Genomic DNA, 15,191 nt, shown 5'->3' with positions numbered 1-15,191 from the left:
AAAAAGTAGGTATATAATGAAGTTATATAGTCTAAGAAATATTCGCGCTTGCGAAATATAATTTGACAGCTAATGTAGATGGCGCTGTTGTACAGGGTCGTATATTATGCGTTAGACCCTGGTTGTCAAAAGTTGACGCTCGACAATCCATTTACCACAAAACATATGGCGCCGTAGAACGCCAACGCCACGTACCGTACAACTCTCTTTTTCGGGGCACGTTGTTTTCTTAGTAACTGTTTGGTTTATAATATAGGTATAGGTATGTATGTAATTATGTATGTATTATGTAGTAACATATTAGTAACTAATAAAACTCTCATTTAGTTTCCCTCTCCATGCTATTGCACGCAGATCGTCAGTTTAGAAGTCGAGAACATTATGTGGGTGCCTAGCCATGATGCCAATCGCTTGCGCTATAATAACGAAACGTAGTCTAGCTGTCTCTCCATCGCAGTAATATGCAAGAGTGATATAAAGACAGAAAGCGTTTCGTTGTAGTTGCGCTAACGATTGGCATCATAGACGCGCCTTGTATCGAAAAAGACCATTCTATAAAAAACGTTATTCATAAAAATGTCATAGGTATAATCGACATTTGGAACATTGAGCATAAGAGGCTTACCTTTATAATCTCCTTTCAAAGCAGAACAAGTCCAAACTCCATCTCCATCAATCTCTCTCTCTAACACCGAATTATCGCTACCATTGACCGACCGTCTCTCCACTATAGCGCTATTATATAACCACTGAACCTCACTGCAATGTTCGACCATACACACAAGTTGTATGGAAGAGTGCAGGACTCTTGGTAATGTGTGCGGCCCTAGTATATGCGCTGTGGGTGGGGTTGTGATCCTGATGGTAAGAGATTTTGATGATTGGCCACCTGAAAGCAACAACGTTTTCACAGATGTAATGCATGGACACATTGTGAATGGATTCACTTATAAAGTGGCCATGTACATTTGCCAGAGTTTGAGTGTACCATCGTCAACACTACCTAAAGAGCGTCGCTGTTAGTTCGTAACGATTTCTGCTTACGGCTGCATGAGCGTCGCCAAATGTATTTTTAATTTAGTTTAAACGCTGTGGATGTTTTAATGAAGCGCTGGTGGCCAAGCGGTAAGAGCGTGCGACTTGCAATCCGGAGGTCGCGGGTTCGAACCCCGGCTCGTACCAATGAGTTTTTCGGAACTTATGTACGAAATATAATTTGATATTTACCAGTCGCTTTTCGGCGAAGGAAAACATCGTGAGGAAACCGGACTAATCCCAATACGGGCCTAGTTTACCCTCTGGGTTGGAAGGTCAGATGGCAGTCGCTTTCGTAAAAACTAGTGCCCACGCCAATTACTGGGATTAGTTGCCAAGCCGACCCCAGGCTCCCATGAGCCGTGGCAAAATGCCGGGACAACGCGAGGAAGAAGAGAAGCTGTGGATGTTTTAATGTTCTAAAAACTAGAGCTACGTTCCCGTTATTTTCGACTACTACTTATACAAAACAAAAAGTAGCCAGAAAGCTGTAGTTTACCTTCATGAGCAGCTTTACACGAATAAACTCCGCTATCCTTTTCCGTTGCGTTCTGAATAACTTTATTAAAGTGGTAGACTCCATCGCTATGCGCCTCCACGTCGAGGTACGTTTCTGAAAATATTTATATACTCGTAGATATTTAGCTACATACTTAACACATTCATTGCCACCCAGCCAAACAAGCCATCCGCACCAGGCCACAAAAATTTCATCATATAAATCTGTAGTACCACGATCCCGACTATCGCCGGGTCGTCCGGCCTGGGAACGAAATCATAAAATACCTGATTAGTCGGGTTTTCGCCACTGAATGTGTTAAAAATTACTCAAGGATTCGCTTTTTAAATCCTTACTCTATTCGATCGCTGAACAATATCTGCTTAAATAACCAGAAAAACCTATATTTTATTTCCCTCTCACTCTTAGCAGCAAAGTAGCCATTGTTCGGTGAAAGGCTAGATCTAATAAATAAGTACATATAATAGGATATTTGTAGTAGTAGTAGTAGTAGTAAACACTTTATTGCACAAAACAAGTACATAACACAGAGATAATCCAGTAAATGTGTACAAAGGCGAACTTATCCCGTTAAGGGATCTCTTCCAGCTAACCTTTAAGTAACTGAGAGATACATTATGAAATGGTAGTCAAACTAAGATAAACTGTACATGACGGCGAGACTTAAAAGAAGTAGCTAACCCTAGAAACATAACTAAATACGATGCGATGCATTAGGTGCAAAGGCATATACATTTGTATATATATTTGTTATACCGTTTTGAGAGTCAACTGCGGTGAACGTGAGCTGATATGTAGTCAAAGCAACCTCGGATACAACAGAACAGTATAGTGCCAGATCTTCACCCGCCATCAACGTTTCGCTGCTGGCAGACATTGTTACTACTGGTGGTTCCGCTGGAAATTAATTGTTATTTATCATATGTTGGATTTATATTAGATTTTCATTGGATTTTTTTATTGGATTTATTTGGAATTTGATGGTATTACATTACCTACTCATCAGTGGCGGCGCGTCAACATATCCATAGGCAAGCCGGGGCTAATTTGGCTTACATATTTCCTTTACAACTCTGCTCAAACGTCCAACACAGGCAAGCCGGTGGGAATCGGCTTTTATGGACGCGCCGCCACTGCTACTCATTGCGTTTGGGAGCGGTGCCAGATTGTTTTTAAAAACTTTAAACAATGTTTTCCATAACCTAATCCTTTTTACAGCCATTTGTCAAATCTAAAAACGTCATACACACGCCAGTGTGTTGGCACAAGCGAGCCAATATAAACCTTATTTGAAAGCACGAAGGTAGCTTTGACTGTACTTTCCGATTTATTGCATGTAAGTTACCTAGGGACTGAGGATTGTGGGCAAAATAACTCACGACATCTTTAAAGAATCTCGACGTCTAAAGGATTAAATATATATACAATGTAAAGTACGTATTTAGTCTATATTAAATATTGTCGTTTTGAAAATGTTCTCAGTGAACAGTCTGGAACTGATCTTATTTTGTCGTGTCGTTGTCATGTCTAATTTTGAATTTAAATGTCCGTAGTTCCAAATATGTATGTCAGTCAGCCAGTCAGTCAGTTGGTCTATGTCAGGTCGCCACGATACTCAGCAAAAGCCGTTAAATAATTCAGAGTGACTTTTCGAAAGAATTTTGAGTTACCTACCTATTAATTCCACTTCGGTGGTGGTTTGCTTCACTCCCGCTACGTTTCTGGCCGTGCAGACGTACGTGCCCACGTTATCTTCGGTCATATTCCTTATTATGTACTGAACTGATGTACTCTGTCTGAAATAGCACACGAGTTAAGACCTGGCCCCGTAGCCAATATGCCAATCGCTAACGCTCCGTAGCGAACGAAACTCAACTGTCACTGTCACACCAATATGGAAGAGTGATGGAGACACAAAGCGATTCGATGGCGAAGCGATAGCGATTGTCACCTTAGCTAGGCCGCCTGATGGTAAGCTAAGATGTCAAAGTTGCAGCATGCGGTTTGTTGATTGGTTAACATGTTGAATCTATCTAAAAATAAATTTGAATGTGGAAAGCTTTTACTTAGGGTCTCCCCAGATATATCGACGCGAAACGGCAAAAGCCGATAGGAAAAAGCTTATGTCTGCGCAATATGAGCGAAAAAGTCGTCGTTCGGCTCGGCTCGCATCGGCCTACGCCTGGCGATGCGTCATAAAGGTTTTTCCTATCGGCATTTGCCGATTCCGCGTCGATATATCTGGGGAGACCCTTAATTATAGCACTGTCGCTGGAACTTACAAGCTAGAAATTTGCGGCTGAATTTTCGTGCCGTCTTTCAACCAAAAAACGTTTACGGGCACTAAGCTCTCCACGTCGCAATGAAGAATCACTGTATCATGCCGTAAGACACTTATCTGAAATATAAATTATACCCAAAAGGAAAAATTTAATGTTAAAAAAATTTGCCACATGTCTGTTCGGCGGCGATCAGCGAGTAGCGATCGGCGAGTTTTTTTTTGCGAGTAAGAGAAAAAAAAAAGTACTAGCCGGCTGTGTGAATAGACACGGCATTTTATGAACATGGGTTCTACAATTCTAAATCTAATTCTGCACATACTTGACATATGTCTCAGGACTGGCCTTACAGGCAATAAGAATGGGGTATGAATGGGCCCAGTACAGCGGTCACGTGCGCGATTGGTCGCAACGAGTTGCGTTAGATTGCACGCTTGGCTCGAATTCGTGAGTGACACCGCTGAACTAGTACCATTTTTAGTGCCCGTATTAAGGCCCGTCCTGAGATATACGTCAATGGCACATACATTATTATGTTTCTTACTCGATCGCTGCTCGCTTAATCGTTGCTACTCGGACTGAAGCCTAATTTTGAGAAGCCTACCTTTTGAGGAGCCGTCAAATATGGAACATCTGTAAATAGAACAAAGGTCAACCAACATTTATATACTTACTTATTTTAACGTACAATGAACAATAAGGGCGGTTTCGCACTACTCCGATTCGAATCCGATCCGAACACGTGAAAATACGGGTCTAGAAAACTCGGCCCGAATTCGGATATTCGCTTACGCACTAGTCCTATCCGAACCCGTGAAAATATGGGTCTAACTCGGACCGAATTCGGATATTCGCTTATGCACTATTTCTATCCGAACCCGTGAAAATATGTCTAACTCGGACCGAAGTCGTATATTGGCTTACGCACTAGTCCTATCCGAATACCCCGCCCGCCCCGCTGCCGTGCGCGTGCGTTCATACAAATAATACTAAGGCTACTTCGGTCCGTCAAAATTCGTCTCCGGAATGGAGATTCTAGAATGACGGAAAGAAATCGGATTACGGATATCGGATGTAGTGCGTAACTTACCATAGAAATAGTTCTACGGCTACAACGGACCATATTTTCACGTGTTCGGATCTGATTAGGATCGGACGTAGTGCGGAACCGCCCTAAGGAAATAAATGGAAGAGTGTTCACCTGGAGGCTTTGCTTGAATAGCCGTGGCCCCAACTCTTCTTATTTCTTGTCCGTCTTCGTCTATACCGTTTACCTAAAAATATTTCTATTTAATAAGTTAGGAGAAAAAACAGATCATACGATATGTGCAATTATTTGATTGTTGTTATATTTTATTATTTTTGTATGACTGGCTCGTCTGCCTTGCCTACGTTATAAAAAAAAATCTTAATAGCTGCCTACGGAGCCTGTAGACCTCGCGAGCATAGCTTATTGGGACCGTGCACGATGACAGCGCCACACAGCGGTTTGATCAATCAACAATACAAAGATTTTAATTTATTAAAAAAAAATACAAAAAGTTATGTCTTACTGGGGATCGAACCCAGACTTTCTGTGTGCAAACAAAAAAAGCGATTGTTTACAAAATGCGCCATGATAGTTGTTAGCTAAGCTGACGAAATTCGGCTACTCATTCTAGAGTATAAACTAAATATCTAAATACCGCCTAAACCAGGAATACAATCTTTCTGCATTTTTTGCCATTTACTATGTAAATATGTCTCAAAAAGAAAATACTCTTATGATATCGATAGGACTATTTGTTTAAGCGCGAGGTATCACTACTCCTCCATTTTTGAAAATTTCCAAAAACGGGGTCGACAAAAAATTTTTATTTACTCATAGAATCTGGTCACAAAATTTCACAAGAATCGGTTGAGAATTGTGACCTGTAGAGTAGAACATCCGGACATACAAAAGCAAAATGCCCGAGTCAAAACGTAGACCTTCGCTACGCTTCGGTCAATTACACAAATTCATTGTTTTCCGTGATCACAGCTGGTGCAACTCAGTTGAAACATCGGTATTTAAGGTAAAAACAATGAAACTATATCGCGGTAGACCCGTTTATGTAATTAAATATGGGTACAAAACGCGAGAGTTTAAAGTGCCTATGGAACCCTAGAAAATTTTACTCACCGCAATATAGAATAAATCGTCAGGCGGAATGAAAGCCTCGGCCAAATATCTCTTATTAAGAGAATCCACCTCTTTTAACGGTATCTCAAACAACGTCTTTCCATCAAGGCTAAGGATCTCGGCGTGAGACACTTGGACCGATTTATCTATGTGCGTCAACGATAGCATCATGAAATTATAAGCACCTGAAACAAAAAAACTTATTAAGAAGGATATCTTGACCTGCTAGCATGAGTTGTGTTCTCGCGCGCGACTCGCGCTCGAGAACGCAACTCAATGCTAGCCGGTCAGGGATCACCAATCTTTTTGACATGGCGAGACCTTTTTATTTTGGGAGTCCTGCTTTTCTTTCACGAGTCAAAAGTAAGGCCGAAGGTTGGATACCCCTTGTTAAATACTTACTCTCTCGTGGAAGTTCAAAAATGCCATATTTTCATAAACAGCTTTCAAACTACACAATTTCTTAGACCCATTTCTCATGTTCACTGCATCTCCCTACCCCTTTCTGTATTCCTTAGTAGTACTCTTATGATTTCACTATTTTTACACTGTCCTATTTTTGGAAATTGGGCTCGAGATGTTGTGTCATGGGAATTTGATGTTTATGGTGGCATTACCACACCCTGCTGCTTGCTAAATCGGTGCGGAGATAGCTAAATCTGACTCTATATTCATTTTATCACCTTGTAGCGGCCTGTAGCTGGTCTCCACGGGCGAGCCTGGTCGCTGTACAGAGAACCCGTGGTAAAAGGTCAGGTTAGACAGTCCCACCACCTTGACGGAGTGCTCCGCTTCGCTGCCCACAGTTATTGACCAGTTCCCAGGCTCAGGCTGCAGGACTTTCACCACCTATAAAAAAATGTTCAGATTTGACAGGGCACCCCGTTTCTGGTAAAGCAAACGTGTCCTACTGCTGGGCCTTTCCCCAACTTTGATCTCGGTCTTGTGCTGTCAAGCCACCCCTTAAAAAAGGAGTCCCGCCACGACGTTTTCAAGCCAATCTGTGATGATTATTACTCATTTCGTACGCCAGATTGCGTAGCCAACATGCCAATCGCTTACACTCCGTAGCGAACGAAACGCGACTGTCACTGTTGCACTAATATGGAAGAGTGATAGAGAGACACAAACGTTTCGTTGTCGTAGCGCAAGCGATTGTCACCATGGCTAGGCCGGCAGTTCCACTTTAACTCGGTCGGCTTCCGAGCCATATCAAGGATTTGGGTGTTAGAGCGCAGCGAGATGTTCCGGACGCGATCCACCAATTTGACACTTAACTTCTAACCTTTAGTCAACGACCAAGTTTGTATAGGTTATGAGAACTGAAAATATACTCATGTCCATAACCTTATTCCATTTAAGTAACAAGTCAGGTAACTCACCATAATCTCGGCCAAGTCTAACGTGGTAACCAGTTTGGGTGGGCCTGTCAGTTGCTCCCCGGTGGGGCTGAATACTTGGATCTTAGGCTTGGAGCCCGACACCGAGACTGTGACTTCGTCAAGAGAGCTGTCCATGGGAATCTGGGAATATAAATAAGAAAGTGTGAAAAATGTTAAAAGGATAATTTTAGTCAAATCCACAAAGAATAACCATTTGTGTAGTTTGATTATGTGATGTCTACCCCAAACTTTTTCATAAAATTCTCGTCGGGTAGTTGTACTAATCTGTTTTGACAATTTTGCTGGGACATCTGTTAGCCGCGACCACGCACGCGAGCACGCGATACGTCGGTAAATAAAGGTAATTAAATAAATTTCGCGATAGACCCGTCTATAAATGTGAGTTTATATAAATCCACAAAACCCCAGAGTAACCTCAGTATTAGATTAGATTAGATAATTAGGATTTTTAAATACATTAGAACTTCTTCTTCCTCGCGTTATCCCGGCATTTTGCCACGGCTCATGGGAGCCTGGGGTCCGCTTGACAACTAATCCCATGATTTGACGTAGGCACTAGTTTTTACGAAAGCGACTGCCATCTGACCTTCCAACCCAGAGGGGAAACTAGGCCTTATTGGGATTAGTCCGGTTTCCTCACGATGTTTTCCTTCACCGAAAAGCAACTGGTAAATATCAAATATTTCGTACATAAGTTCCGAAAAACTCATTGGTACGAGCCGGGGTTTGAACCCGCGACCTCCGGATTGAAAGTCGCACGCTCTTACCGCTAGGCCACCAGCGCTTTTTTCGCTAGGCCACCAGCGCTTTTTTTTTAAATACATTAGAACATCAATGTCTATATGAATCTTATAATTCTCTCTCAAAAACGTCTATAACCTCTCTCATATAAAATAACGTTAATTCAAAAGCCTAAATGAAGAATACAGAACAAAAGCACCCGAGTCGAATATTTCATTCAATCCATCTGGCAAAATGTATTCTGGGACAATTTTACACAAAATAATCAGATCCATACTAAATACACACTCGTATAAAATTGAGTTTTATATGAGCATTTATTTTACCTCTCGTGTGTAGTTGTATCCAGCCGGGTTAGTCACAGTGCCCAGGTTAACCGATCTAGCTTTAATTGAACTCCTTACAAAATCTAACACCTGAAAAGATACATATAGGTATATACAAGGTTACTAAGGTTAGCCCGTCAGGAGTGAACATTATATACCTATTGAGCATTCCGTCGTCTTCGTTACTTGACCAGTAGGTAGCTAAATTAAAAGCGTATCTAAGGAACATATTGGTTCAAGTCTTACTGAGTCCATATTTCTCAATTAATATCGTTGTTAAAAAACTAAAATGATATTATTTAATCATTCGAAATTACCTTGTGAACATTAGTTTTCTTCAAATAAAACACTTGCCCGGAGCTGGCGGCGGCGATCTGTGGGTACACTAGGTAAGAGGGCTTATTTAGGTCGTCGCAGTGTCCCGTCAGTACAAACACTATCTGGAAATAGGATTTAGCATGTTTAATATTAACAGTCAAAAATATTTTGCACCTCAGCAGCTCGAACAAGGGTACTTTGCTACTTAAAAACAGTGAGCAAAATGATTTTGCTCACTGTTTTTAAGTAGCAAAGTACCCTTGTTGGAGCTGCTGAGGTGAAATAGTTATTTGTACAACAAGAGATCAAAGTTTGATATTTCTTCGAGTGTTTATTTTGAGTCCCGTGCAAGCGAAAGACTCTATACTAGATTCACGAGCGTAGCGAGTGAATTTAATTTAGAATCTTGAGCGTAGTAAGGGACTCAAAAGCGCACGAAATGTAAATAACTTTGATCTCGTGTAGTTTACAAAAATTTCACCTCAGCAGTGAGAACATATTAGAGAACCCGAAAAATGTATTCCTTCTTCATCACTTACCTCTATTCACTCATGTTTTCTTAAGATATACCAACAATTAAGTTTTCACCTCAGCAGCTCGAACAAGGGTACTTTGCTACTTAAAAACAGTAAGCAAAATCGCATTTTGCGCTCGAAGAAATATCAAACTTTGATCTCTTGTTGTACAAATAACTATTACCGCGTTGATATATTATAAAGGTATGCAGATGGTGCAAGTCTCATTCTTCTATGAGATTATTACGTTTAAATAACACTTGCACCGTCTGGGCTATCAAAATCGCTGCCGACATAGCTTAGTCTAACTTTACCTGACTCTGCTTCCTCTGAACCAGATCCAGCACTTTTCCAACCAGCCTATGATCATGAGCTGTTGCATCAGTAAACGAAAGACTTTCGTCGACTGACGTTCAAGGCTAGTTGGAGGCCGGTCAGACTCTTCTCTGGGCAATCTCCGCCACCGTATACTTTAATACACTTTTATTCTTACTTGACTTTGCTTCCTTTGAACCAGATCCAGCACTTTTCCAACCAGCCTATGATCATGAGCTGTAGCATCAGTGAACACGTATACGAAAGACTTTGGTCGACTGACGTTCAAGGCTAGTTGCAGGCCGGTCAGACTCTTCTCTGGGCAATCTCCGCCACCGTATACACTTTTATTCTTACCTGACTTTGCTTTCTTTGAACTAGATCCAGCACTTTTCCAACCAGCCTATGATCATGAGCTGTAGCATCAGTGAACACGTATATGAAAGACTTTGGTCGACTGACGTTGAGGGCTAGTTGGAGGCCTGTCAGACTCTTCTCTGGGCAATCTCCGCCACCGTATACTCTGACGATGTTCAGGGCGTCGTGGAATATGGTCTTGTTGTGGGTCACTGTTGCTGGGCCGACACCTATTGAGAATATATTGTTTTAGTGTGAAAATTAATGTATTAAGTTCCCAGAATAGTCACGACCAGACGGTAAAAAGTGAGGGCCTTCGGAGAACCTCTTCTTCCGTCTATTTGTCTCTCTATCGCTCGAATTTGCAAGAGTAATAGAGATCCAGATACCGAAATTTCGATTTTGTTTTCGCGAAGATCAGAGATCCTACCTCTGACTCAAATATTATGACGTACACCGGGGGAAAATTATAGGGTGATCTTATATTACAATATATAGGGTGGTACAATATAATAAAATAATAAATTGCCCTTATAATATTAAGTACAACTTATTTTTTTAATGCTTCCGCGTTTTATTAGTAAATAAATAGGTACATAATAAAATCAGGGACTTCCCCAGTTTCAATGCTATTTCCCTGGTCTTATCGTTATGTTATGATTTATTGGGGCCGAATTGGATCATGGTCGTAATGTTATTAATTGTATGCTTCCGGACGGATGGGTTGCTTACAGTATCAGTGGTTATTTATTATTATCATGAACATTGTGGTTTTCACTTCGAATCAATTATTAGCGAAATATAAAAGTTACATATATAGGTATACTAACAAAAAATACTTATTACCTACCGCACTGAAAGGTTGTGAATTAAAATATTTTTATATAATCTCAGTAGCACTGAGTTAGTACAGTCACCTGCAATAATATGTTACACAACGAAGACAGCACTGACACGAACTAGAGCCATAAGAGCGTGTCACATATTTTTGCGGCCGTCGAAGAGTAGTTAACATATTGCAGGCTGACTGTTATTTTTGAAAACAAATATCTTAATTTTGGAATAGAAAATAACTCACCAGGATCATGAAAAGGCACAAACACAAAATCAGCAATAATGCTGCTCTCCTCCAAAGCCGTGTCCAAAATCATCTCCGCACCTTCCCGTAGCTGTTTCAAATCGTTGTACATCGATCCTGTCGTATCGAACACAAACACCAGACTGCTCTTCTCGTCTTTAACACTAAGTGTAAGGGATAGTGCTATGTTTGATAATAGTAGCGAAATTTGCACTATTTTGTACATAGTGATATAACACACGACGTTACGGTCATTCGGTTAGTGGTTGACTGATATGAATATAGTTTATCTCATATCTCACGCGCGCAACATTAATTTAAATGTTACTTCAATGTGATAACAATATCCTCAAATAGTTGACACTCACATAATGAAAAATGCCCTATGACCTATAGTTAAACTTTTCTGTTATTTTAACTTTTTCAACTTTTCGTAATTTGGCGAAGTATGCTCTAATTTGGCATACGAATTATTAATCTCATGTGCCCCCTGACCTGTTAATCAATTGAGGTTGGACGAAATCATTATTTCAGGAAAGCTAACCATCGTAAACCTTATTGCAAAGACATACTGTCCATCTATGGTTAGGAGTATTGCTGTTAGGCCTGTTAGCACTTACTCAAAATTATCCGTGCGTTTGGGTATTTAGCTCCATTGTTTGTTTTCATTACTCAACGCTCATAATACACATGGAAGAAAAAAAACAAAAATAGTCTTTCCTGAACCCGAAAGATATATTTTCCAGGTCACATCGGCCTTGACGTTTTCACTAAGACAAAATTATATAATTAAAAACAGTTTTGGATTTCATTTTAAGACGAGCCAATTTAACAACCATAAATATTTTGACCCATTCAGCATGGTAATCGATTTCGAGGTTTCCAGGGGGGGTGGATTTAAGGATGACTCACGCTAGACCGGACCGCGCCGAGGCGTCCGACATGTCATTTTCTATGACGGCTGATCGGTGATCACGTGGTACTTTCCATATAAAACGAAGTGCCGGAAGCCCTGGAGCGGTCTAGCGTGAGTCATCCTTAATTCCGATTGCTTGGCCCAACTGCCGCCGACTTACTTTTGTTGCATCAAAATTGTGGACATTTGTTTTACCGATTTTAGGAACAGGAAAGACAAATTACAACCTAAATATATAAGACAATATATGTAGACCGAATGTTAATAAAACTAGCCTCAATAGAACTTATTAAAAATAAAATCTTTATTAAAAAATTCACACTTCACATATCTATAGAAGACAATTGGTACCTTACACTAGGAGATAACAAAAACTAAATACCTACAAATATTGCTCGATATTGTTCTTAATAAATAATACCTACATGCTACTGCCATTACACCTAACATGTTTTAGATGTCATAAGTTCCATAGAGAAATATAGTAAGACAAGAGTGCTCACTCCATACATCAGGTTTGCTACCAAAAAGACTATTATCTTCAGTGTCTACATCTAGCATCGAGTAGCGGAATTATCAGTACTGCTAGACTGCTACTTGACAATAGATGTAGCACCGACCGGAAAGTCTTATGCCCAACAATATAAGTGTAAGGCCTGAGTGGACGCTCGAAGCGGAGCGTTCGGCGGGGCGTGCAGCGTGGCTGTGGGCTCACGCGTGATGTGAGCAGCGTGCACTAAGGCCGCTCCTATACGCTTGCATTTGTTTAACATGCACGCCGCACGCCCCGCCCCGCTGCACGCACAACTCGAGCGTCCACTCAGGCCTTACACTTAGACTGGTTTTGGTAGCAAAACTGAGTGAGCAATCCATGTATTTTTTTCTCTATGTCAGTTCTTAGGTGGCGAGTGCATTTATTGAAACTGTATACTCTAAAGGTGCGAACAGATTGAAGCATTTCTATGTATATCGCGTTCGTGGGACTCAAGGGGTTAAACATTATAGTTATAGCACATTAGCCGAAAAATCTTAGTATCCATTACTTTGAATTCTGCAAATATTATATGACTCACTAAGGCGCCTATATACCGTTAATATAATTAAGTATAATAATAAAAAGTCGCAAATTAAGTTGAAATGTGCATTAAATGCTCCAGTTTGTATGCACCTTACTATTACAAGACAACATTACTTGGACAGAAATGTTCGTAGAATATAATTAAAAAATATATTCTAACAAAAAAGTAAATAAGTACAAAATTATGGAAGGTGTTATAAGACCTTTTTATAAACGCTGGACAAGCCGAGAGTCGTATGTAGGTTACAAGCATTTTCTATAGATTTTAAGGGATTACATTCAAAAATATTTATCTAACTGAGGGGTCTGAGGGTAATTCTATGAAAACTTCTGTCCAAGCTTAAAAAAAGAGATCTTAAAATACTTATATTTGTCTTTATAATTTGAGCAAGGCAAATAGTCAAATCTATATCTAAATAAGAAAAAAATAATCCAAATTCCATTGCAAATAAAGCCATATTAAGCGAATTAAAAATGTCCAAATAAATTTTATATTAAATATGAAAATAATGTCTATTTTTTTATTGTTATTATTCGGTGGTCGAATCTTAATTGCATTTCGTTCTCGCACAAATTAAATAATTATGATTCGATTTTTTTACGATTACATTTTATGTTGGATGTCTGAATTGGCGTTATAATTATAACTAAACGGTTACATGATTACATAAAGTGAATCAAAGACTAATCATATGGTCTCTATAAGGCCACATATACACTTGCTATTGCAACCGCGGCGGCGGGCCACCTTTCCAAACTGGACGTTGGCGGTTAAGTGCGTACCACGCACGGCTGCATACTAAAATCAAAGTTGCAAGTGTGTACGGGCCCTAAGACAACACATCGTCATAAGCAGGGCTCGGAACCGGTTTTTTGTAAAATCCAAAATAGGCCAATATTTTTAATTATTTTATGCTATTTACGTAGGACTGATTCATGTATTTAGGTAACAACTACGTATTATTAGATTGTCCCATTAAAAATGAAATAATAAGCCAAAGAACGAAAAAGAACGAAATAATACCGGTATTTTTTGTATGAAGAAAAAACCGGTTCCGAGCCTTGGTCATAAGAACGAAACGCAATACATCATACAAGATATGTTAGTCGTTATATAAAACGTTCCTAGCTTTGGCAAGTGAGTAAAATATGTAAATTAAGACATAATTTGTACTTGCGTTTCGCAATTCTCTCGTCATGGGGAACAGAATATGAAAGAAAACACTACACAAACACATATACGATACATACAAACAATTTTAGACTATGTAGAACGTAGTACGACCGTCGTACTAGAACGTATAATACGTACGTTCGTACGTAGTTCATTTTCGAGACGATAGTAGGGGACGGTACAGGAAAGTTATGTCGATATAGCTAAATATATAATATACGTACGCACGTTAGGTGTCTACTGGTTATCTCTCTCTTATGAACACAAAAACGTGTGTGTAAAGGGAGATGAATATATTTGATGTGAAAAAATTTCATATAAAAAAATTATAGGATACATACTGGCCGACAATTTTGATCGTCACAGCAGAACACGAATATAAACAAAATAAAATATAAAATCACCTTTAAGGTTAACAGATTAAGAGCGACTATTTTTTTTTGTAAATTTTAATTTGGTCTACATGTCATTAGTCAAGCAGCCTCTAAACACTACTTTAAATTTTCCCTAATAAGGTTCAATTTCCAAAATTCTTACTATCCTTTTTAGGTTATTTATCTAGCAATATCTTCACATTTCAAGTACACATCCCCGTTGATTCTAGAATTTTTCTAAAGCAAAATGGATGGGGCAAAACTCCCACGCAGTCCATCTTAATAATAATTAATCTAGATAATAATATACCTCACTCTTGGCACTGGGTTGAAATGCAACGTTCATAGAACCTGTGATAAAGAATAGCCTGTGGAAACAACGAATTGCCAAGAATTTTTCCAATGTATTACGAAAGGAATTTCATTCAGTAACCGTAGACATGGTTATAAAATATTACAATTATAAGTACAATACCGGAAAAAATAATTGTGATTTATAATTTTACTATAATAGATTGAAAATATATGTAATTAAGCTTAAAAATAAAGAGTGGAAAAGTTCATGTCTTTTAATATATACCATATATTAGAAGGCTGATGG

The 15,191-nt window shown here is 39.4% G+C and overlaps 1 protein-coding gene across 1 annotated transcript in view; it reads right to left on the bottom strand.

Moving 5' to 3' along the window:
• The window catches only part of LOC134654456 (hemicentin-1-like), a 63,250-nt gene extending 51,975 nt beyond the window's left edge, over nt 1-11,275 (bottom strand). Inside the window, exons 1-14 of the mRNA XM_063509899.1 lie at nt 11,049-11,275; nt 9,971-10,200; nt 8,783-8,905; nt 8,466-8,555; nt 7,378-7,518; nt 6,679-6,844; nt 5,996-6,180; nt 5,036-5,108; nt 4,439-4,467; nt 3,838-3,953; nt 3,230-3,351; nt 2,312-2,452; nt 1,535-1,648; nt 626-889 (exon numbers count right to left, since the gene is read on the bottom strand). Of these exons, the coding sequence (XP_063365969.1) occupies nt 626-889; nt 1,535-1,648; nt 2,312-2,452; nt 3,230-3,351; nt 3,838-3,953; nt 4,439-4,467; nt 5,036-5,108; nt 5,996-6,180; nt 6,679-6,844; nt 7,378-7,518; nt 8,466-8,555; nt 8,783-8,905; nt 9,971-10,200; nt 11,049-11,274 (2,020 nt within the window). The 5' untranslated portion in view covers nt 11,275. The remainder of the gene's footprint in view (nt 1-625; nt 890-1,534; nt 1,649-2,311; nt 2,453-3,229; nt 3,352-3,837; nt 3,954-4,438; nt 4,468-5,035; nt 5,109-5,995; nt 6,181-6,678; nt 6,845-7,377; nt 7,519-8,465; nt 8,556-8,782; nt 8,906-9,970; nt 10,201-11,048) is intronic.
• Nucleotides 11,276-15,191: the final 3,916 nt, after the last annotated feature.

This window comes from Cydia amplana, chromosome 15 (assembly GCF_948474715.1).
Source record: "Cydia amplana chromosome 15, ilCydAmpl1.1, whole genome shotgun sequence".
Lineage (NCBI taxonomy): Eukaryota > Metazoa > Arthropoda > Insecta > Lepidoptera > Tortricidae > Cydia > Cydia amplana.
This window is presented reverse-complemented; position numbering and strand designations above follow the sequence as displayed.